This window comes from Talaromyces amestolkiae (assembly GCF_001896365.1).
Source record: "Talaromyces amestolkiae strain CIB chromosome Unknown scaffold20.1, whole genome shotgun sequence".
NCBI lineage: Eukaryota > Fungi > Ascomycota > Eurotiomycetes > Eurotiales > Trichocomaceae > Talaromyces > Talaromyces amestolkiae.
This window is the reverse complement of record NW_024468056.1, coordinates 480,472-502,954: the sequence shown is the minus strand read 5'-3', so window position 1 is coordinate 502,954 and position 22,483 is coordinate 480,472. Positions and strand designations below refer to the sequence as shown.

The window sequence follows — 22,483 nt, the reverse complement described above, 5'->3', positions numbered from 1 at the left end:
CCAACATTTGAACTCAATTGCAAAAAAGTTTTCCCACAGTTTCCCCAATAAAGAATCTGCACTAGCCGTCGAGGCAAGCCAAGTCGTCATCGAGGCTTTGAGTCACACGCTGGTTAGTACGAGTCGTAGGGAGCAACTGGCGGAGCGGAGAGAAAAAATCCCAGCAATTTTTTTTTTGGGTTTAGGGTCCGCACACCGGAGCTCTTATCGGAGGCGCGGATCGAATCAAATCACAGCAGTCCATTTTCTGCACTTTTCAAACTGCCTGAGTGACTCGACCTCCAACTGAGATAGCGATTTTTCTTTCCTCGCGACTTGGCACAGACCGTCTGACTCATACATTGGATTTAATGTGAGTCTCTCTTCTCTTGGGTCGTACTTTGTCGCATCGCATTGAAGTCAATTGCATTGGATTGTACGCTGTGTTGACACCTGACTCACGAGTCCTGCTGAGACACCAATTGACAATCAAACAAGAGACACTAATCGACAATAGCTGCGCATTGCGCAATGGCTCTCTCTGCTCGCTGCGGGCAGCAGGCAGCCTCCATCCTCCGACAGCGATGTCTCCTTGACTCCTCACGCGCAGCCTCTCTCCGCTCCTTCTCTACCAAAATCCCTACCTCTTCTTGCTCCGTCACCTCAGCTGCCCTCCGCCTGAAACAAAATGCCCTTTATGCGTCATCTTCTCGATCACAACAACTGCGATTGTTCTCCAGTTGCCTGCACAAATTGGCTTCCGAGGCGCCCCCGTCCGCAGAAGCGTATATGGCCAGCGGAGCGGTGAACTCGTCGCCTGACTTAGTCGATGTCAAGAAGGTGTTGGTTATCGGTAGTGGTGGTTTGAGTATTGGACAGGCTGGAGAGTTTGATTATTCTGGTGAGTCATTCACTTTGCAGCAACTTACAGTAACGAAAATGAGTACTGACTTTCCCAGGTTCCCAAGCTCTAAAAGCTCTCAAAGAGGCCGGCGTCAAGTCCGTGCTGATCAACCCCAACATCGCAACTATCCAGACCGACCACAAGTTGGCCGACGAAGTATACTATCTCCCAGTCACCCCCGAATACGTAACTCACGTGATTGAGCGCGAGCAGCCTGATGGTATTTTCCTGAGTTTTGGCGGTCAGACCGCTCTCAACTTGGGTGTTCAGATGAACCGCATGGGTATCTTTGAGCGATACGGTGTCCGAGTGTTGGGAACTAGTGTTCGTACTTTGGAGACCAGTGAGGACCGTGACCTGTTCGCCAAAGCCTTGAATGAAATCAGCATCCCCATTGCAGAGTCTATTGCTTGCAACACTGTCGATGACGCGCTGGAAGCTGCTGACCAGATTGGTTACCCTATCATTGTTCGGTCTGCTTACGCTTTGGGTGGTCTCGGTTCTGGTTTCGCCAACAATCGCGAGGAATTGAAGAACTTGTCTTCCCGCTCGCTCAGTCTTGCGCCTCAGATTCTGGTCGAGAAGTCGCTCAAGGGCTGGAAGGAGGTTGAATATGAAGTCGTTCGTGATGCAAAGAACAACTGTATTACCGTCTGCAACATGGAGAACTTCGACCCTCTTGGAATCCACACCGGTGACAGTATCGTCGTTGCCCCCAGTCAGACCCTCTCCGATGAAGAATACCACATGCTCCGTACCGCTGCTATCAAGATTGTCCGCCATCTTGGTGTTGTCGGAGAGTGCAATGTCCAGTATGCTCTGCAACCCGATGGTCTTGACTACCGAGTTATCGAGGTCAATGCCCGTTTGTCTCGTTCTTCCGCTTTAGCTTCCAAGGCTACTGGTTACCCCTTGGCCTACACTGCGGCCAAGATTGGCTTGGGACACTCTTTGCCCGAATTGCCAAATGCCGTCACCAAGACCACCACCGCCAACTTCGAGCCCAGTCTGGATTACATTGTCACCAAGATTCCCCGATGGGATTTGAGCAAGTTCCAGCACGTCAAGCGTGATATTGGCAGTGCTATGAAGTCTGTCGGTGAGGTCATGGCTATTGGTCGCACCTTTGAAGAATCCTTTCAAAAGGCTATTCGTCAAGTTGACCCCCGATTTGTCGGCTTCCAGGGTGACCACTTTGAGGACCTCGATGAGACTCTGCGAAACCCAACTGACCGCCGGTGGCTGGCTGTCGGTCAGGCTATGCTTCACGAGAACTACTCCGTTGAAAAGGTACATGATCTGACCAAGATCGACAAGTGGTTCTTGTACAAGCTCCAGAACATTGTCGACTGCCAGAACGAACTCAAGGAAATTGGCAGCCTCTTTGGTCTCAAGAAGGAAATCCTCATGAAGTCCAAGAAGCTTGGTTTCTCCGATAAGCAGATTGCTATGTGCGTTGGATCTACCGAAGACGATGTTCGTGCCCGTCGATTGAGCTTCGGTATCCGTCCCTGGGTCAAGAAGATTGATACTCTTGCTGCCGAATTCCCTGCCGATACCAACTACCTCTACACTACATACAACGCGTCTTCTCACGATGTCACTTTTGATGACCACGGTACTATCATTCTCGGTAGTGGTGTCTACCGTATCGGTAGCTCCGTCGAGTTCGATTGGTGTGCCGTCAACGCTACCTTGTCTTTGAGAAACATGGGCAAGAAGACTGTCATGATCAACTACAACCCGGAGACATACTCTACCGATTTCGACACTGCTGACAAACTCTACTTTGAGGAACTCAGTTACGAACGTGTTATGGATATCTACGAGTTGGAGAACGCTAGCGGTGTCGTTGTCTCTGTCGGCGGTCAATTGCCTCAGAACATTGCTCTCCGCTTGCAAGAAAAGGGTGGCGCTCATATTCTTGGTACCGACCCCGCTGATATCGACAAGGCTGAAGATCGCCACAAGTTCTCTCAGATTCTAGATAGCATCGGTGTTGACCAGCCTGCCTGGAAGGAACTTACTTCTGTCGCTGAAGCCGAGAAGTTTGCCGACACTGTTGGATACCCCGTTCTTGTCCGCCCCAGTTACGTCCTGTCTGGTGCCGCCATGAGCGTTATCTACAGCCAGGATGAGCTCAAGGAGAAGCTCCTCAACGCCAGCTCCGTCTCTCCTGACCACCCCGTCGTCATTACCAAGTTTATCGAAGGTGCTCAAGAAATTGACGTTGATGCCGTCGGTTCTAACGGAAAGTTGATTCTCCACGCTGTCAGTGAGCACGTCGAAAACGCCGGTGTGCACTCTGGTGATGCCACTCTTGTCCTTCCCCCTACGTCCCTCGAGCAGCCCGTCATGGACCGCGTCAAGGTTATTGCCGAAAAGGTCGCCAAGGCCTGGAACATCACCGGACCCTTCAACATGCAAATCATCAAGGCCGAAAACCCCGAAGGTGGTGAGCCTCTGTTGAAGGTCATTGAATGTAATTTGCGTGCTTCCCGTTCATTCCCCTTCGTCAGCAAAGTCCTTGGTACCAACTTCATCGACGTCGCTACCAAGGCTCTCGTTGGCCGTGACGTTCCCGAGCCCGTTGACCTTATGACCACCAAACGTGACTACGTCGCTACCAAGGTGCCCCAATTCTCCTGGACCCGTCTTGCCGGCGCCGACCCCTTCTTGGGTGTCGAGATGGCCAGTACCGGTGAAATCGCATGTTTCGGTAAAGACCTTGTCGAAGCCTACTGGGCTTCTTTGCAATCCACCATGAACTTCCGCTTGCCTCAAATCGGCGAGGGTCTCTTGTTCGGTGGTGACTACCTCGATTCCCTGTCCCAGATTGTGGATTACTTGCAACCCTTGAAGTACAAGCTCTATGCCGCCAGCCCTGAAGTCAAGGCTGCATTGGAGAGCCGTGCCAAGACCCCGATTAGCATCGAAGTTATCGAATTCCCCAAGGAAGACAAACGTGCTCTCCGCGAGGTATTCCAGAAGTATGATATTCGTGGTGTGTTCAACTTGGCCAAGCACCGTGGCAAGACTTTGTTGGACGAGGATTATGTCATGCGCCGTAACGCAGTTGACTTCGGTGTGCCGTTGTTTATGGAGCCAAAGGTATTTCCCCTTTCTTTTCGTTATATGAGGTTTAATGAGAATTTACTAATGATGAATAGACCGCCGTCCTCTTCGCTCAATGCATGAATGAAAAACTCCCCCGGGAAGAAGGCATTCCCTCCGAGGTCCGAAGCTGGTCTGATTTTGCAGGTGGTAAAATGATGTAAAAACTAGTCTATTTGCTTTTGTCCTAGTCTTTGTTTATCTGTTAAAATTTCGTTTTATAATGTTTATACCATCAACATTCTCAAAAGAAGAAGAAGAAGCAGAAAGAAAGGAATTTATTGCCATCTCCACTTATCCTATTCCCTAGTGTCAGCGTCAAGGTGGTTGATAATATACTCCCAACTTTTAAGAAACTGGCTCGCTTTATCGCAAATCTCGCGATAATCTTCCCTCTCTTTCATGGGCGCAGAATCCGCTATCCCTTGTAGGATTTTGTGTATCCTCGTTTCGAGTATGATCTCGTACGGCACGGGTTCGAGTTCGTCTAGCTCTACCAAGGCCAATACTGCGTAGGGGATGACACTTTCGTCAATCTCCTGGCCGTTTTGGGTGGGAATTAAGAACCACCTCTGTAGCTTCCGGGCGACGGAGGTTACTTTGCTTTTCTGTTGGGCTTTTTCAGTTGCTGCTGCTGCTTCTCGTTCGGCGCGTTCACGCTCTTTTCGGTCGTTGGACCATTGTCTCAGCGCTTCCAGGCACTCCTCTCTCCTGAAGGCACTAAGATCAAGATCCCAGGATTGGGGATCGGTGGTTATGTAGCGCCCTGACACGCGCCACTCATATTCCGGCACGGGCCAGCCGTGCGAGACGAATATGGTGACGAGCTGTTTCATTTTTTCGCGCTGGCCGGTGTTCCAGGGGTCTGTGAAGTTGGCACGCGGGTTGTTTCTGTTGTTGTGGTTTGGGACGAGGGTTTGGGCGAGTTTGTGGAGAAAGCTTTTTCTGCATTTGGGTGTCGTATCAGCTTCAGTCTCGAGAGCTGATGGAGTTGATGTTGGGATGGGTTGGTCAAGGGAGAGTGATCGGAGTTCCTGCTGGATATCCTCCATCTCCTCGTCCTCTTCTGCCGACTCATCGTCCGAGTCATCGGTGTCCATATTAGAGCCTTCATCCTCCTCACCCTCATCCTCAGGAACATAATCCTCATCCTCATCCCCATCGCCTTCTTCTTCATCCGCGTCTTCACCTTGCACAAAACTCTCTTCATACAAATACCGCGGATCCTTACACCAGAACTGCGCCGTCCCTCTAAAAGCACCCTCATCACTAACCAACACAAACTGCAGCGTCGCATGCCTCCACCACCACAACTCAAAATACTGATTTGCTGGCATAGCGCTATACGCTGTCCACTTCTGAGACACGGGCAGCGCTTCATACGCGTCATAATCAATCTCAATACTCTCACCAAGCAGCGTATACTCAATGATTTCCCACGTTTCTGTATTGAGTAGTAGATAATAACCAGCACGCTCAAACCCCTCTGTGAGCCAAATTATATGCCCCGGCAGAGGCAAAATCGCCGAGTCGCGTTCCAGAAAATCGGCATACAATTGGCCGCGCGCATAGTTGATGTGTAGCGTGTTATCAGCTAAAGTCCAGCGTTCCCCCCAGTATTCTTGATCTAGATATGGCAGATGCCGCAGAACATCAATTACGGACTCGGTTTTGCCGCGCTTCCGGAGTTCGGTGGCTTTTATGCCGGGGCTGTCGTGTTCTGATTCTTCTGTGCTGGTGTCCCAGCCTGTGGCTGGTGGGAGCATGAGTTTGTCAGGCGGAATGTAGGGGAGTTGGGTTAGGAGGGTGTAGAAGGAGAGGATTGAGGAGATGGTTTTGTCGCGGGTGCAGGATTGTTTCTCCATTCTGGCTGTTATTGTCTACCCAGGAACTTGGGTAACTGGTAGGTGCTTGAGGTTGGAATAAGACCTGAAAATTAAGCATGAATTTATATAACTAGTGTCGATTCTAGGCATCAATGGCCCCGCCGGAAAGATCCATGCGGCTCGTAGAGGGTTATATGTATATAACTGAATCAAACTGTACATGTGAACTGCCCCCCAACAATTCCATCGCGCTGCAACTTCTGAAATGGAGAACAATCGAATGAAGTATTACTCGTCTCGACAATGAGCGCCTCCGTGATTTGCGTAACATTCGGCACCGACAATCTTCCAGAAACAACATCAGTATCATCAATTCAATTTACCATGAGGGGGATAGGACATACGATCTAAAAGCTCCCGTAAAATTAAACGTGCCCACAACAACCGATAACACCGGGGCTGAGAAATTGATTAGATCAGGGCCGCTGTAGGTGATGTTTCCCACCACGGTGGTGACGGCCGGAATGATCAGGTCGCCGGTGTAAGAGGATGAAACCTCAAGGCCGTCTGTGACGGTGGCTGCGAGGGCGTCGGCATCGGATTGGGTTGCTATTTTGGCGGCTGTTGCTGGATTCGTATTTGAGCTTAGATTAAGGTAGATTTGTTGAGGTGAGGGAGAGGGCTTACCGCTGGAAATGAGGTTGGTGGTCGCAAGGAGGAGGAGGGATTTGAGCTGCATTTTGTTGTTGATTTATTCTATATAATAGGAAGCCTCTTGAATATTCAGGGATTGATATAGTTACTGAAAGGTGCTAGACAATTGGAGATATCTGGATCGACAGAGGTACTTATATGTTTGCCATCGCACACGAGATGAGGCAACATTCAGCTGGAAATGATTTCCGTATGACATGACATGACAGACGAGCACGGAGGACGTCTCCAGATTTTAGTAGCAGTATTGAAGTAGATTTGCATTGATTCGAGAGTCTATCTGGCCATTGGACCTGGTTTGGGGTATGCTATCATGTCTGAAGTGAATAAGCTAGGGTTGCCGTGCGAAATCTAGTTTGGTGATTTCATGAGAAATGGTAGGCTACATGAAACCAAATGTCTGTAGTCTCGGATCAGTAAGACGCTATTAGGATATTTTGAGAGGAAAATTGGAAAATGATACCTGTAAAGCGAGGACATCATCGTATTTATCGTATATGTGACATGTCTACTGACCAATTTACGTGTGCTTATCGATAAAGTAAAAATCCACCCAACAACATCTTCTCCACAAAATCACCCTTCATATCTTAGTATTTTCAACTCTCATACAAAGCAATATCAAAATGGTAACATCAACAGCAAACTCGGTACGCACCGAAGTCCGCCCCGCCGAGCAAAACGGCATCTCCATCGGCCTCGGCGTGTTCGCCAAAACCAACATCCCAAAGAACAATGACGTTCTGGTCCTCGACCAGGCCGCAATTGCACTCGTGGAAGAGAAGCAATTGCAAAATATATGCTCTGGTTGTTATGATGTAGGTAAAGGCGGGAGTATCGATATTAGGAGATCCGGGTTGGTCAAGGCTTGTGTGCAATGTAAGGTCGTGTATTACTGTACTAAGGTACTCTTCCTTTTCCCTCGTGAGCGTTAAGTACAGGGCTGATGGGACTAGAATTGTCAACGAAAAGATTGGAAAGCTGGCCATTCATTGGAATGCCCCATTTATGCGAGATTGCATCCCAGAATCCTACCACTTCCTGTCAGAGCCATTCTGAGAATAGTCTTGTGCTGGAAGAATGGCAAGATTGCTAAAGAAGTCTGGGATGAGTTCAATAGCCTCACATTTCCGGACATTTACGAGGGCGAAAGTCAAGAAGCCAAAGATCATGCTTTGATGACGAAAGCTGTGATGGAGTATGGCAACTTGAAGGATCTAGATCCAAACTGGACGAAAGAGTTGTTTGGAAAGGTGAGCCGCTCAGCACTCCCATAACTAGCTTTGAGACTGAGAGTGTAGTTGAATGCAAATTCATTTACCTTGACATCCGCATATGGTAGACGACGCGGTGTATATCTCCATCCCGGCGCCGCTCGGTTCAACCACAGCTGCGACCCCAACGCCAGCTATTCCTTTGATAAAGGCAAACTCTACGTCAGAGCGATACGAGATATCGCAAAAGACGAGCAAATTTTTATCCCATATATTGACATTACCTACTCTGTAGACACACGCCGTCACGAGCTCAAGGATCGCTACAGATTCGGCTGCCGATGCACCAGATGTTTGCATGAGACGGACACCATGAACCCAGAAGAGATCCGAAAACGCGGCAAAATAGAGCAGAGTACCAACTCGGAAATTGACGAGGCCATCAAAAACGGTGACAGCGGGTTTACGGTGGCGTGGAGGTTGACTAACATGATTCGTAACTTGTCGGAAAAGGCAGACTGGGACGCAGTCAACATGCAGCAGCAACCGCTCGCAGCAATCAGGGCGGAGATGATGCTTAGCAAAGCGCAGGATGAACTGTACAAAATGTCTGCAGTGGACGCGGCGATTCGACACTTGCGAACTGATCCGGCGCAGTATGCAGATGAGGGCCATCCCATGCGCCGGGAACATGCGCTTGAATTCGTTTATCATCTGCTGTATGCCGACAAGATTATGGAAATGCAAGGTGACCCCAAGAACTTTGACACCCCGTTCGATATTCACGAGATTAGGCCGCTGTTCTATGCCTGGATGGTTCTGAATTGGATGATATATGGTAACGTGCAGGGCGAAATCCTCGCAGACACCCGGGAGAAGATGAATGAAGTTGTATGGCCCAATCCGACGTTGAAAGGGAAGGCGGAAAGTGACGTTGCATGGGTAACTGAGGATCTGTGTCACGCTGGAATGCTTTGGGAGAATAAGGCTAAGCATATTGAGGTACACTCGAAGAAGATGGAGGAGATTGTTAAGGAGACCATAGAACAGGAGAAGAGGAATACGTGGTGATCCCTTCCAATTACTGTATCATGTTTAAATATGCACTTTGCTACGATCATTCTTAGTCATATAAAGATCATATCTCATGCATCAACCAAGCCCATTCATTCACGCAGTATTTGACATGGAATAAATTAAAAAGAAAAGCCAAACCAATCAACCCGCATTCCCATTCCCGGTTCCAGAACAAATGAAAACCAAGGTCGATGATAGCATAGCGTGAATTTTTCTCTGGTATTTTGATTTTTTGTTGTTGAGGAAAGCAGACGTAGCGATACGTTTACTTGAGGGGGATGAAACGGGAGGAGTGGGTGGCACCAATACCGGGTCTACCGTGCTTGACGGGTTTGCTATTCATCGTTAGTTTTCGTCTTCTTTTGATATGTTTTATGTGAAGCTGGGGACGTACTATGAGATGGAGAATTCTCCGAGGTAGTGGCCAACCATCTCAGGCTTAATCTCAACCTGGTTGAATTCCTTGCCAGAGTAGATACCAATGACGGAGCCAATCATCTCAGGCACGACGATCATGTCACGGAGGTGTGTCTTGACGAGGTCGGGCTTCTCGTTGGGCTTGGCCTCCTGCTTGGACTTGCGGAGCTTCTTGATGAGACCCATGGGCTTGCGCTTCAAGCCGCGGTTGAAACGACGGCGGGCACGGGCGTGAACGACATCACGGAGTTCCTCGGAGGAGAGGTCGAGGAGTCTATACACCTGTCAATTTCGTTCCTTTAAATGAAAATGGCGCGTCGTGGATGGCGAAAACGTACTGCTCGAGCTCGATGCCGCGGTAAGAAAACTTGCGGAACTGTCTCTTCTTCTTCAACTCTGTAGTGAACGTTCGTCAGCGTTGTCCTTCTCAAGTCGAATTGTGCAGCCGATCTATCATATCATCTATCTCGTCTATCGACCCATTGTCTCATGCATCGTCGAAAAGTCGTAGATCTCGATATTACGGAAACAGCTCTGGAAATATTGTAAAACGTACCGGCAGCCTCCTCGGCGTTCTGTAGGAATCATCGTTAGCCATGCGACATACTTTCACTTCAACATCGAAAGCTAGCCATTCGTGATAAAGAAAAAACTTACGTATTCCTGGTCAGCCATCTTGTTGATTATGGATTTTCCTCAGGTAGCTTTTCGACGTTCACGGTATCGAAAAGCCAGGGAAAAATGTTGTCGTGGTCGCTAAAGGATCTGAAAAGAGGGCGGGACGGGGCGGTTGGCTCTACGAGTCGCTCGAGTTTGAAGGGTGGATATTCGCCTAAGCGACCGCTTTAGGTTATGAGCCCTAGCCCTACGCTAGCCGTTTTGGGATTTACTTACAACGAATAGCATTCTGACGTGATAGCTGTTGCTTATCGATTATTATTGATTATTGGTTACTTTCATGATTTTATATCAGTGTACTGAGAAAATAAATATTGGTGACAAACTGGATTTCGGACTAGTAGCATAATATCGTAACTGCATCACATGTAACTTGTAGGAAAGATTAGAATCCGCCATAAACACTTGAAGTCGTCCATAACCCCAGACCCTAGTTTCCAGAATGCCATCTCCTTCTCTTGTATTTTTTGATTCGAGCGATTTTTTATTGCGCTTAGTCGAAAAGACCGAATCCCATGTCCTCGTCGGACTCTTCCTTCTCCTCCTCCTTCTCTTCGGCCTTCTCCTCGGCAGCAGCAGCACCACCGGCGGCGGCGGCACCACCAGCAGCAGGAGCACCGCCAGCACCACCGCTGGGGACGGAGGCGAGCTTGGTAGAACCCTCAGCAATCAACTAGACATCTGTTAGCAGTTATTCGTTCGTATGATCCAGTGATAAGACTAACCTCCTGGATGTCCTTGCCCTCGAGCTCGGAAAGGAGCTTCTCGAGACGCTCCTCATCGGCATCAATACCAACAGACTCAAGGACGTTCTTGATGTCAGAGGCGGAAGGAGAGGTGTTGCCGGCAAGGCCGAGGAGGAGGTAGGCCGCTAAGTGCTTCATTTTGATGTTTTCTGTTTAGGAAAAACCGTGTCAGTAGGATGGTACTTCGGACTGTAGACGACAGCAGAAATAGAGACGTACAAGTTGATGCGTTTGAAACGAACAGGAGAGTCAATCGATTTAACCGCAAGTTGGGCGGAGACTGAAACGTCAAGTTCGAGGTGGTGATTGAATTGATCGTGATAGAAGATTAAGATGGAAAGGTCTGTGACTACCCACAAAAGAAAAAGTGCGGCTGTGGCTGGTGACCTGCCGTAAGCGAGTTCGACAAATGTGGCTTGACGGCCGCTTACCGCCTGCTAAATTAGGGCCGGGTGTTTCCTTCGAGCTGGACCACGTGACCAATGTTCTAGAAAGGTCACTTGTCAGTCGCTGGCTCAACAGGACTTTCCTTTCTGCGCCTCCTGACTTTCTCACCTTCCAACCCAGACAGCGACTCTGACAGTATTCTACAATGCTTCGCAGTTGGTGAGAGTATCGACATTCCGACTGCTGAGCCTATTCACCACATCTGCGCCCCGTAGTGGGTCTTTGTATCTTACTTCCACGTTATAAACATCATGAGGTTCGCTCTTGGTACCTGGTGGCGCTGAACGAAAACAACAAGACTGGTCATATAACCTGGAAACAATACCGATCTCTTTTATTCCGTTCGAGAAATTTACAGCAACAGGAATCATCATGAGTGTATGTACTACTCGTTTATCTGACTCGTCAATCAAACTGACGATCGATAGTTCCTCAGCTCGGTTCTCTCGTCTATCGAGACGGGAACTCCAACCTCACTCCCGAAAATAACCCCGCAACCGAGCACATCCACCGTTTCCACTACGGTCACCAAGTCTGAACCTAGAAAGTTGACACCTTCAGCGCCTACGTCTAATCGGCCTACCAGCAGTAATATCTCAGCGGGAATTAAGCGGAAAGCTGAGGAACCACTTCGACGACCCGAAAAAACATCGTCGACACCAAATGGCAGTGATGTGAAGGCACGACCCAAGGCACCATTGCCTGTTCGGCCTGCAGTCGCGAAAAAGTCTACCCCGCCGGCAGTACCCGCGAAGCCGCCTCCAAAAGGATCTTTTGCAGATTTGATGGCCAAAGCCAAAGCAGTGCAGAAGGAGGCACCCAAAGTTGGCGTATTGAAGCACCAGACGGCTTTGCCAAAGGGAAAGATCAGTAAAACAGAGATCAAGAGGCGTATGGAGGCGGCCGCCAAAGGAAAAGAAGCAGCACGCTCAGGGAAACGACCTGGAGTCAGTCCGGCTCCGAACACAGGAAAGAAAATTGATGCAAAGCCCGGCGTTGATACTGGCGCTAAGAAGCGAGAACTTGACGAGAATGCTTATAAAGGGACATCCCGTTCAGCCCAACCTTCCTCATACAAGGGAACGGCAAACTTGCCAGCGAAACACAAGGATGCAGATCGTCGTCGGGCTCCTCGCCGCGATGAATATCTAGGTACTGATGAGGAAGACGAAGGCGACTTTTACGATGATTATGAAGATTATTACTCCGACGCATCCTCAGATATGGAGGCCGGATACGGAGACATGGAGAAAGAAGAGTTTGCGGCTCTCCGTGCTGCTCAGAAAGAAGACGAAGAAGATATGCGGCTGGAAGCGGAAGCGAAGAGGGCGAAGATGGAAAGGAAGCAGAAGCTGACTGCGCTGGCGAGAGCGAGGCGTTAGAATTCTTTACGGAGGGATTTTACAAGGTCATACGCCATCATGCTACTTATTTTTTTTTTTTTTAAAACTATTTATCCTTTTCTGCGGTTCATGGCGTCGGCACAGGATATACTGCATCAGATACCTATCTTTTCCATATCATTATTGCATTTTAGCGGGTGTAGCTGGTTAGAGGAGGCTTTACTATGGTATTCAGTCATTTAGCTGTTAGCGATCAATATATCATACAGACTTGCTATTACTATCATCAATTAATATCAGATACTTGCTGTGTGTGTACTGTTGTATGTATCTTGGCGTAGGGGAAGAATGCAAGTGACATCACATGGGTGTCAATGGGCCCCACCACGTTCGATATCAGAACAAGCTTTCTTCCTCTATAACCCATGTGTATACCCTGATGAAAGAATAACAACTTTACCAGCAATTTGAATACATCAACTTGCACGAAGTCTTGAGTAAGTATAGAGATAGCACAAGCAATTGCTTCCAATCAACGGAATGGAGCCCGTCAAGCCTATACACATCACCACACCATCCACAACCCTGCTTGCGCGGGTGAGGACGATGGTGCCTCCGATGCTAGAGAAGTTTCACAAAGGTATACATAATATTCATCACTTGATCAAGGGAACTATTTGCTAATAATGGAGTGAAGGCCAATTGGGTCGGGTTGCGGTCATTGGTGGCAGTGCCGAGTATGTATAGACTGCTTATGCTCATTCCGGACTCTGATGTATTGAGGAGGATATTGACTGTGGAGCAGTTATACAGGAGCACCGTATTTCTCGGCAATGGCGTCTGCAAGATTAGGTATGCCTCTTCTTTCTGGTGATGTGTGTACTTGGCTGACGAGATATAGGTTGTGATATGGTGAGTGTTTTGGACATCAACTGGATGAATTAGCCTAACGATACATGTCTTCCTAGAGTCACGTCATATGTGAAAAATCAGCTGCACCGGTATGTCCTTCTTCATACAACTTCATGTTCCATCTGACTCTGTCCAGGTCATAAAAGCATATTCCCCAAACCTAATGGTCCACCCCATTCTTCCCAGCACAGCATCAGTCTCAGACTCCCCCTCCAAAGACCCAGCATCCCTCGCCAGCCCCATCCTCGACATGCTACCCCGCCTACACGTTCTGGTCATCGGTCCCGGCCTAGGCCGAGACGGCGTAACCCAAAAAGTCGTGATAGAAATCATGAAAGAAGCACGCAACAAATCCGTGCCCTTTGTCCTCGACGCAGACGGACTAATGCTCGTAATTGAAAAACCGGATCTAGTCAAGGGGTACAAAGAGTGTATCTTGACACCCAATGTTGTGGAGTTTGGTCGTCTGGCGAAGGCGCTTGGTGTGCAGGTGCCGAATGCAAAGGATCAGGATGATGAGCAGCAGTTGAGTAAGGCGTCGGAGGCTTGTGAGAAACTCTCGCAGGCGTTGGGGGGTGTTACGATTATTCAGAAGGGGGCCAAGGATGTGATTTCTAATGGTGTTACGAGTATCATATCTGATCTCAGAGGAGGACTTAAGCGGAGCGGTGGACAGGGTGATACCCTTACAGGCTCTCTGGGAACTTTGATGGCCTGGCGTGCAGCATACCACGATGGTCTATGGGATTCGGGGGAGAAGTCTTCCAAGTCTACTGCACAGAGCAAGGAGGAAGTTCAAGCCGAGATAGAGAACAAGGATACGAAGATGTCGCCGACTACGACTTTGCTTCTGGCAGCGTATGCTGGAAGTGCGATCACGAGGGATTGCTCGAGACGGGCTTTTGAGTCCAGGGGACGGAGTCTGCAGGCTAGTGATTTGACAGATCAGGTCCATGAGGCGTTCTTGGATCTGATTGGGGAGCCGGAGGCGAAACTGTAGATACTCCCTCTGTGTCGGTAGTATATATTGATGATTTATCTCAATACTTCCACAGTAGTCCTTCCGCTTTCTGTCACGATTGATGGATTCACTTATCGTGCTGGCTGCTGGTTTGGGTATCTTGAAACTGTTTCATGATTTGGAACTTGCTGTAACCATTCCTACTGCCTGCATACCTCATGAGATGTGCAGGAACTGTACCAAGTAGCTCCTTTGCATATCCGCCGCCATTGCTGCAGCATACTGCCGCCAACGTTCATTAGCATGGCTATCAGCATAGCTCGAGATGTCCCGAATAAACAGCGCGGGGAAATCTTCGTTCCAGCTAGTGTGTTGCCCCATGACAGCTCGGTTTCCTTCATAAGTCTGTCCGTCAAGTGAGGGTAGACACTAGCGTCTTCATAAAGAATAATAAGAACTCTTTCATGTCAAATTATGGCCGCCCTCAAAAGCGGCAATCGCTTATTACTTGAATCTCCAGCGTTACATTTAATGAAACCCTGCACGAGCAGGATTTTGACGACGCTGTCTTGCCCAGTCCTGGCTGCCATACAAAGTGGCGCCCATCCGCAGCTAATTCAGACATTTTAATACCAACCCCTCTTGAGTAAGATGACAATAACGGTGGTGAGTCCATAAAGCGCTACAATGTGTAAGCTGGTGGTTGATTTTGGGTATCTTTGGCTATACCCTGTGTCGCTTGGGTGTTTCACCGCAAACATCGCTTGACTAGCAGGAGCCAGATTTAGGAGCTTTTAGGCATTAAGGACCCCCAGAATTTAGCGCACGGTGCCCTATGGCCATAGGTACCTACACGGCCACGAAGTCCATATCATCTTTCCCATTTTAGACTACCTAGGTACATTTACATCATGATTCTGTGCTTGATGCCATCCTCGTTTTGCACTACGTTCCTGGGTCCTTCTTCTTAAATAGCCGTAAGAATACGTTGACGTTGTAGGCCTAATACTTCTGTGGATATCTCTGCTACTGACTTTGCCCTGAGCATCTATGGGTGTTTTCTCTCTAATATCACTACAATAGTACATTGTATGATGGATGCCTCCGAGGTCGCTTTCGGTGTAGTTGCTCATGAACGCGATATTTCTTTTGCTTCAAGGGTCTTTATATGGCCTCAATTACCCACTTTATCTAATCCATACTAGGCCAGATGTAGTCCCCGACTTTGTAAATAATCCACGATTTAGCTTCAGCTCTAGCTTAGCTTGGCTTAGAAATTTTCGCGCATTTCTGTATTCATATTTTCTTACCCTAAGTAATCGAAGCAAGAATTTCTGCCTAGAATTTGACGGAAGCCTTCTGATTCAATTAAAGAACTTTTTGGACAAGCAAGCCTTGCCCTAAGCGTCACTAGACAGCATGGATACATCCATACCTGAAGACATCGCCCTGCAAGCCAATCAAGAACCAATCGCAACCGAGACCAACATTCAGCCCGAGGATGACGCCTTTGCCTCTACACATCCCCCGATTGAAGCAATCCCAGACGGTGGCTACGGCTGGACCATAGTCTTTGCCTGCGCCATCCAGACATTCTGGGTGAATGCCTGGGTCGGATCATGGGGTATATACCAGAGCAACCTATCACAAACCACGCTGCAGAATGTATCGGCTAGTACATTGTCATTTATCGGTTCGCTTGGCCTTGCGTTGACTGTTGCCTTGACTCTGGTTGGGATGCGTCTTTCGCGTATGATTGGGGTTCGATGGGCGGCGTTGATTGGAACGCTGCTTTTCGGGGCTAGTAATATCGTTGGTGGCATTGCTGTGAATAGCCTTGCAGGACTATTCATATCTGGGACTCTGTATGGTCTAGGAGGGTCAGTTATGTATACACTGTCGAATAGCCTGCCGGTGCAATGGTTCAGCACTAGGTTGGGCACGGCGAATGGCCTTGTCAAACTCGGCGGCGCTATTGGAGCCACAGTCATGGCGATTGTGGTCCAGCTACTCATTGAAAGGGTTGGCATCTCATGGACATTCTACGTCATGGGATTCATGTCATTGGCAACGGGTGTGCCTGCTGCATTGCTCATGAAGGAGCGAGGATCGAGTCACTCCGAACCCTCGGTTGATTTGTCGGCTTTCAAACGTCTGCCTTACTCCTACTTGTTTTTAGCAGGCGCAATCGGTGTATTCCCGCTTTATGTGCCAGCATTCTTCCTGCCTTATATCGCCTCATCTATAGGTCTGAGCGGCTCGACTGCAGCTGGTGTTGTGGCCTGTTTCAATGCATCCATGGCTCTCGGACGTGTTGCGTCAGGCATCGCATGCGACAAGGCTGGTTCCACAAACATGCTGCTCGCTGCAATGGTGCTAAATACAGTCACCACGTTTGCAATCTGGCCGGTTTCATCCACACTAACCCTACTTCTACTCTTTGGTGCATTGAACGGTTTCGCAAATGGTGCTTTTTTTGTTACCATGCCCACAGCTATCAGTCGATTCTTGGGACCGGGTCAAGCGTCGGTTGGAATTGGAATGGCTGTCACGGGATGGACTTTGGGTGACTTTCTGGGAGCTCCTATTGCTGGGTTTCTGATTCAGGCTACAGGGGCCACACAGGGCAATGGAATTGCGCCGTATAAACCGGCTATATTCTATGCTGCCGGGACTGTGGCTGTATCGACTGTTTTTGCTCTTTTGGCGAGGTTGAAGATGGATCGTAATCTGCTTCGGCGGATTTAGGGACTGCTTCTATGGATCATGGTAATTGCTACTGCTCGGAATTTATTGTTATTTTCAGAAAGATCTTGTTACCGAGCTACATATTTGACCCTAGAACAATTTATCCCCAAGTAGATTCCGTATCTTCAGTTAGCTCTCAATTTTCGCTGCTGATATGTCTCTCTAGGCATCTAGAAATATCTGACTCTTCGTGAAACTGTCCTCTCAACTAGTTTGACTGCCGTGCTGGTAAATGTAAGAGCTAACTTGTCGGATCCTAATCGAATGTAGTCTCATGCACGTTGGAAAAATTTACTTTACATAATCAAATATTTGATTACAGCAATCGGTCTGGTCCTCGCTTCTCTCGTTTACAAAGTGAGCAGCTGTCATGTTCACATTCTACGCAGCGTAGGGCCATGATCGGTAGGAGCCCATCGCATCGACACTAAAATCGATCAGCGACACGTTGGACAGAAGAAGCAAGGGGTATTGATACTCACACAGTAGATCGAAACCTCGCCTGTTTCAACCTGTTCCAATTTGCGAGATTTGTTGCTTTCACCATAACTGTCAGGATGGGACTTGTCTTCAATACAAGCCTCATCTGCACTTGAGGGACACTCTTCGTAAGTACTGTAATCCCCGTCATTGTAGCCATTATCGTATAAAACCCCAGAGTCATCTTCCCTGCGAGACGTGGCTGTTCTTTTAGATTCCTTCTTTCGACTCTTATCCCTCCTCTTTTGTGCTCCCTTTTCAGTGTGACCTTTAGCGGGAACCCATCTCTTGATGTTTTCATTCTTTTGGAAATGTAGATCAATATGATCAAAGCGCTCATTCAGAGCATCTACTCCTGTTTTTTCCACGGTCTTGATCTCTTTACAGAACCCACACCAGTAACTGAATTTTGACTCCTCATCTTTGGGGCCAATATGGCCGGTAGCAATCTGGTGTAGTATTTTCTCATGGTCGGCCTGATGGAAAGTATTCAAATGCTTCCTAAAGTCGTTTTTATGTAGAAAGAGTTTCGCACATTGGACATGATTACCACGAGGCAACGAACATCGAAAGGACTGAGTATGACCATGCTGCATACTCTCGTGACGTTTCCAATCGGCTTTGCTGCCGAATCTTCCATAACAGCCTGTAAATGTGCAACCATAGGGCTTTTCGTGTCTTTTTCGATGTTTTCTGTCCACGGAAATGTTAGTTCCAACGTTTGTTATCAATGCTGTAGAGTTTGATGGACGAGTGGTGGATGTACTTTAGCGTAGACAGTCGATTGAAAGATTTAAAGCAGAGTGGACATCCAAAACCCTCCTGTTTAGGACCTTCTCTTGCCATCTCATAATCTTTCCCCAGTGTTTCGACACATGTCTTTGCTGAATGGTCCTCTTCTGATCTGGGTGTATTTTGTGTCCTCTTTGCTTTCCAGTTCGATGCAATTTCCAAGCAAAAATTTCTTTCTTCAGGAGAAAGTTCGCTCATCCCTGCTACTACATTTAGCACCTTTGTGGACCGTACCTCATGATAAAATGACTCTACGCCTGGCAAGGTGCCTTTGGAAGGGGTAGACCCAGATATTCTTCTGTTAACCGAATTATCATGTCTTAGAGGAGTAACATCTCCAAGGATATCACGCACGCTGGGGATTTTCCAGTCCCCATGATTTGCTAATGATGTCTCGTCTTTTAGTGGACTGTAAGGAAGCTCACTCAGAGTCTGCGAGTTTTCAGGTAGCACGTTTGAACTTAAGCTCTGGAGACGTCCAATGGGGTTGAGAGTCAGCTTTTCTAGCCTGTCGTCGAAGTAATCACTAGGATTATGGTTCAAAGAATTGATCAAAGTCTTCGACGGAGTGATGGTGGGAGTTGTCGGTGGTTCCTTCCTTGGAGCTATGTCGATACTTGAGCTTGACAGTTGATCCACGGCCTCCAAATTTGATACTTTCTTCACCTCTACTTCTTCTTCTTTTTTCTTCTGTTTCTTGTACCAAGCGTGTGATCTATTGCATTATTAGTTGAATTATACTTTTAAAAGAGAGGTTGGGGCTATATACTGGGAGAGCAAATCCTCCTCATTTTGCTCGTTATGCTTAAGCTTAATATGAGCTTTAAAATTGTCCAACCTCGGCCACACCTTCTCAGGATGTCCACAATTCCGACCAAAACACTTATAAGTTTCTTTCGGTCCACATTGAGGGTATCTGCCGTGGACTGATTTCCGATGTCTTTCAAGGTCGTTTCGCGTGCCGAATCTCGCCTCGCAACCGTCCTCTTTGCATTGATGATCTTTTCGATGCCGTGCGTCATGTTTCCTGGAAGATATCAAGTTAGACAACAATCAAATGATAAGAAACAGAAACAGGAAACCTTTTTTCTGACGGAGTCTTTCCCACCCACTGACATATGTTGCATCTCAGCTTATTATCCTCTCCTGTCTTTGTTCTGAGTTGTCTTGATTTTGCCACCCCATTGGTATATGACGAATGGTCGTCCGGAGGCCAGGAATACTCAGTCCTTGATTCTATGCAACCCAAAACGCTAATCGAAGGCGTAGTGCTTTCGTCGAATGTGCTTCCATACACGGAATCTGGGTGACCCCCCGGCCAAGTGTGTGATCGTTTCGAAGAAATGCCATCAAATATGTCGAGATGTTTTGACTCATGATATGTATAATGTGCCCTTTGAAACTGAGTCCAATGGTCGTGACTATTCAAGATGGTGACACCAGAAGGATATTTTTCGACTGAATCCCAAAAATCGGGAATCTGGAGAGCTTTATCGGCGTGATCTATGTGAGATCCCCCAAATTGAAGACCTATATAGTCCAAATCACTTCGACAAGCTTCGATACCAGTATCAAGTCTGGCTGTCTGTCGTTCCTTGTGCATTTTGCAAGCTCTCTATAATTGATTTCTTGTGGTTTTTAATAATATGTCCACATCCAAGGACTTGCACGAAAAGCAATAGAGGGGTAAGAAAAGAGATGCACGTGAATATAGTACTGAATGGCCGGCATCTGGATATAGCGTGACAATTGAGCCTTGAATCGGACTGTTCCGACGAAAAGTACACAAGATGAGGGAATTGCCCACAGACTGTGCCACTTTCTACTGTGGGCTTCATGACTTGATGGTTCCGCGCCTTTCCACGAACCCTGTTTGATGAGAGGACGTGAAGCTAAATACAGTAAATACTAAGCATTGACCTAGAAAATCAGCCAGGTGGACAATCACTCGAACTGCATTGATAAAGCCTAAGACTTGTCAGATTAAGTGAAGGGGCGATATCGATCACGTCCAGTTAAATTACAAAAGTGCGTATTGAATAGTGTCATGAGCACATTATGACATGAGTTTCGCTGAAATCGAAATATGATATTCGTAGAAACTGGCTGTCCAGATACTTCCGAAATTTAATGTATTGCTATGCGACCTTCCTAAAGCGATTAGGGCTAATCGCAAAACACAGGTAGGGGTTTCATCGATAACTTCATTCTTGCACTGTCGTCGACTTGTCGGTCCCCCTTTTGGACTCCGACCAACCCCGATTTGTTCGCGGAGGTCGGCGTGAATCCTGATACGTCAGATCAGGTACCCGGACTGAAAATAGGACAATGTTGAAAGGATTGGGACGGTAACTAAAAGGTTCCACAAACTAAGGGCAAATTTCACCCTTAGCGCCGTGGCAGTGCAATCGATGTAAAATCATTACCATGACTGTCTTAATTCTTTATCCGGACCTTATGTTTCGGAGTAAATCTCTCAGATTATCACGCGTGATAAAACATAGGCTGTCAAAAATATCTCAAGATTGGGGCATTGATCAGGCATCTGAAAGCCAAGTACATGGGGTGCCCAAGTTTGTTCAATAATTAGTGGCAAGCTTCTACCATATGGTTCCACAATAAACGACCATTTGGAAAGAATGCAGCATATTCCCTAGCGTACAAGGCCGTAGCTATGTGCATCACCGTGCATACGCAGCTCACAATAGCATGATAGGGTTGCAGGGCGAGGCCCTAGACCCAAAACTAATCATACCTATTGTCGACACCGAGTTAAAAGCAGCCTGACTTACCTATCATTTCTTTTATGCATGCCATATGTCGAATTATTTACAAACGCCTTAATTAGGGCAGATATTTGACACACCGCGTTTTGATTTGATGTATACGAACTTATTCTTAAAAGTATGAAAGCCCAACATGCATGATTAGTTGATCAATAGCCGTGGGCCTTGTTCAATCTTCAATGCTTTTTCCAGGCTGAGTCAATTTTAGCTGGAATTGAAACAGGAAAGTGTATCATAAAATAGTCACTTGCTGTCATACCGCTTCATGTTGCCAAGGTTCAGCCTGGTCATGCCCATGTCGAGACATGGCCATTTCTGCAATGGATAGAGTAGGAAGACAAGTCCACCGGCTCGCCATATGACACTCCTATATGTAAGGTTGCATACACATACAAACAAGGAAGGTAGGTAATAATCGAATCAGTCGTTGAAAGGATCCTTCCAAAAACCGTATTCTAGTCTTTATTCTCAGTCTTTCGTATCAGTCTTGCGAGAAGCCAAAAATGAATTTTTCTTTGTTCTTCTTTATTTGAGGCCACGACAGGTAGTCCAAATAGTATGATCTATTGTGTATCGCTGACAAGTTCTCACTCAAAGACTCGGCTACATTACATACATCATGAAAGCTCGCATGCTTTTTTTGCTCTCGTGACAGTCTTTCCACTTTGGCGGCTTCAGATATGCTCTTCACCGACTGCCAACGGATCGTATTCCCTGAAGTTGCGTGGGGGAACCATACGCTCAAACATGGCATCGATTTCCTCAAAAGTCCGACCCTTGGACTCGAGAAGTCTGAAAAAGCATCAGATATAATAGCCTAACTGATACCACCAAACAAATACCCGCGTTTCCCGCCCCAATAGCCGTCCGCGATAGCCAGGATATAGGGCAGCGCGATTGTGAAAACGATGCTTGCGGCGGCCCGCGCGGCCTTCGCGGCGGTAGCAATGGCAATCATGCGGCTGCGTAAAGGGGTTGCATAGTTCTCGGAGAAGATGACGGAATAGATGGCTCCGTCCGTGGTTTGCGAGATGAACGTCCAGATAGCAATGAACGAGGCTTGGGTCCATGCCACCGCGGAGTTGTCGCAGTCATAGTCGAAGAAGCCAATGATGAAGAGGATGATGGTCATTAGGATCATGCGGGTGTTGTAGATTATTTAACGGCCAAACTTTGTACACTGTTAGTCCAAAGATTTGTAGATTGAAATAGCAAGGATCTTACGAATGACATACATGGCCAGGAGAGGCATGTGCCGATAAATCCCATGGTGTTACCAAGACTTACGGTTTAGTATTAGAAAAATTGTATGTTCGTTAGCAGGATAGGACCAGTGCATAGCATA

General features: G+C 47.6%; 11 protein-coding genes across 11 annotated transcripts; 5 read left to right on the top strand and 6 right to left on the bottom strand.

Annotated features, from left to right (window-relative positions):
- Window positions 1-510: 510 nt before the first annotated feature.
- Window positions 511-4,161, top strand: BHQ10_008733 (uncharacterized protein; the record flags this gene model as incomplete). The annotated part of the gene is made up of 3 exons (XM_040881571.1): window positions 511-880; window positions 939-3,994; window positions 4,054-4,161. 3 exons carry the CDS (start codon window positions 511-513, stop codon window positions 4,159-4,161), a joined length of 3,534 nt encoding a protein of 1,177 aa, XP_040737235.1.
- Window positions 4,162-4,296: 135 nt separating this feature from the next.
- BHQ10_008732 (uncharacterized protein) lies at window positions 4,297-5,862 on the bottom strand (the record flags this gene model as incomplete). The annotated part of the gene is made up of 1 exon (XM_040881570.1): window positions 4,297-5,862. The coding sequence occupies one exon, from the start codon at window positions 5,860-5,862 to the stop codon at window positions 4,297-4,299; it is 1,566 nt and encodes a 521-aa protein (XP_040737234.1).
- A 170-nt stretch (window positions 5,863-6,032) lies between these two features.
- BHQ10_008731 (uncharacterized protein) lies at window positions 6,033-6,562 on the bottom strand (the record flags this gene model as incomplete). Its single annotated transcript, XM_040881569.1, has 3 exons — window positions 6,033-6,168; window positions 6,228-6,450; window positions 6,511-6,562. The coding sequence occupies 3 exons, from the start codon at window positions 6,560-6,562 to the stop codon at window positions 6,033-6,035; spliced, it is 411 nt and encodes a 136-aa protein (XP_040737233.1).
- A 601-nt stretch (window positions 6,563-7,163) lies between these two features.
- On the top strand, window positions 7,164-8,822 carry BHQ10_008730 (uncharacterized protein; the record flags this gene model as incomplete). Its single annotated transcript, XM_040881568.1, has 3 exons — window positions 7,164-7,416; window positions 7,603-7,790; window positions 7,839-8,822. The coding sequence occupies 3 exons, from the start codon at window positions 7,164-7,166 to the stop codon at window positions 8,820-8,822; spliced, it is 1,425 nt and encodes a 474-aa protein (XP_040737232.1).
- Window positions 8,823-9,093: 271 nt separating this feature from the next.
- BHQ10_008729 (uncharacterized protein) lies at window positions 9,094-9,920 on the bottom strand (the record flags this gene model as incomplete). The annotated part of the gene is made up of 5 exons (XM_040881566.1): window positions 9,094-9,163; window positions 9,223-9,519; window positions 9,584-9,641; window positions 9,802-9,820; window positions 9,903-9,920. 5 exons carry the CDS (start codon window positions 9,918-9,920, stop codon window positions 9,094-9,096), a joined length of 462 nt encoding a protein of 153 aa, XP_040737231.1.
- Window positions 9,921-10,416: 496 nt separating this feature from the next.
- Window positions 10,417-10,807, bottom strand: BHQ10_008728 (uncharacterized protein; the record flags this gene model as incomplete). The annotated part of the gene is made up of 2 exons (XM_040881565.1): window positions 10,417-10,596; window positions 10,649-10,807. 2 exons carry the CDS (start codon window positions 10,805-10,807, stop codon window positions 10,417-10,419), a joined length of 339 nt encoding a protein of 112 aa, XP_040737230.1.
- A 681-nt stretch (window positions 10,808-11,488) lies between these two features.
- BHQ10_008727 (uncharacterized protein) lies at window positions 11,489-12,498 on the top strand (the record flags this gene model as incomplete). Its single annotated transcript, XM_040881564.1, has 2 exons — window positions 11,489-11,494; window positions 11,545-12,498. 2 exons carry the CDS (start codon window positions 11,489-11,491, stop codon window positions 12,496-12,498), a joined length of 960 nt encoding a protein of 319 aa, XP_040737229.1.
- A 501-nt stretch (window positions 12,499-12,999) lies between these two features.
- BHQ10_008726 (uncharacterized protein) lies at window positions 13,000-14,371 on the top strand (the record flags this gene model as incomplete). The annotated part of the gene is made up of 6 exons (XM_040881563.1): window positions 13,000-13,099; window positions 13,157-13,196; window positions 13,265-13,311; window positions 13,361-13,371; window positions 13,428-13,460; window positions 13,508-14,371. The coding sequence occupies 6 exons, from the start codon at window positions 13,000-13,002 to the stop codon at window positions 14,369-14,371; spliced, it is 1,095 nt and encodes a 364-aa protein (XP_040737228.1).
- A 1,380-nt stretch (window positions 14,372-15,751) lies between these two features.
- BHQ10_008725 (uncharacterized protein) lies at window positions 15,752-17,080 on the top strand (the record flags this gene model as incomplete). Its single annotated transcript, XM_040881562.1, has 1 exon — window positions 15,752-17,080. The coding sequence occupies one exon, from the start codon at window positions 15,752-15,754 to the stop codon at window positions 17,078-17,080; it is 1,329 nt and encodes a 442-aa protein (XP_040737227.1).
- A 316-nt stretch (window positions 17,081-17,396) lies between these two features.
- On the bottom strand, window positions 17,397-19,374 carry BHQ10_008724 (uncharacterized protein; the record flags this gene model as incomplete). The annotated part of the gene is made up of 5 exons (XM_040881561.1): window positions 17,397-17,507; window positions 17,563-18,036; window positions 18,159-18,253; window positions 18,778-19,067; window positions 19,202-19,374. The coding sequence occupies 5 exons, from the start codon at window positions 19,372-19,374 to the stop codon at window positions 17,397-17,399; spliced, it is 1,143 nt and encodes a 380-aa protein (XP_040737226.1).
- A 2,438-nt stretch (window positions 19,375-21,812) lies between these two features.
- On the bottom strand, window positions 21,813-22,270 carry BHQ10_008723 (uncharacterized protein; the record flags this gene model as incomplete). Its single annotated transcript, XM_040881560.1, has 2 exons — window positions 21,813-21,930; window positions 21,981-22,270. The coding sequence occupies 2 exons, from the start codon at window positions 22,268-22,270 to the stop codon at window positions 21,813-21,815; spliced, it is 408 nt and encodes a 135-aa protein (XP_040737225.1).
- Between the last annotated feature and the right edge of the window lie 213 nt (window positions 22,271-22,483).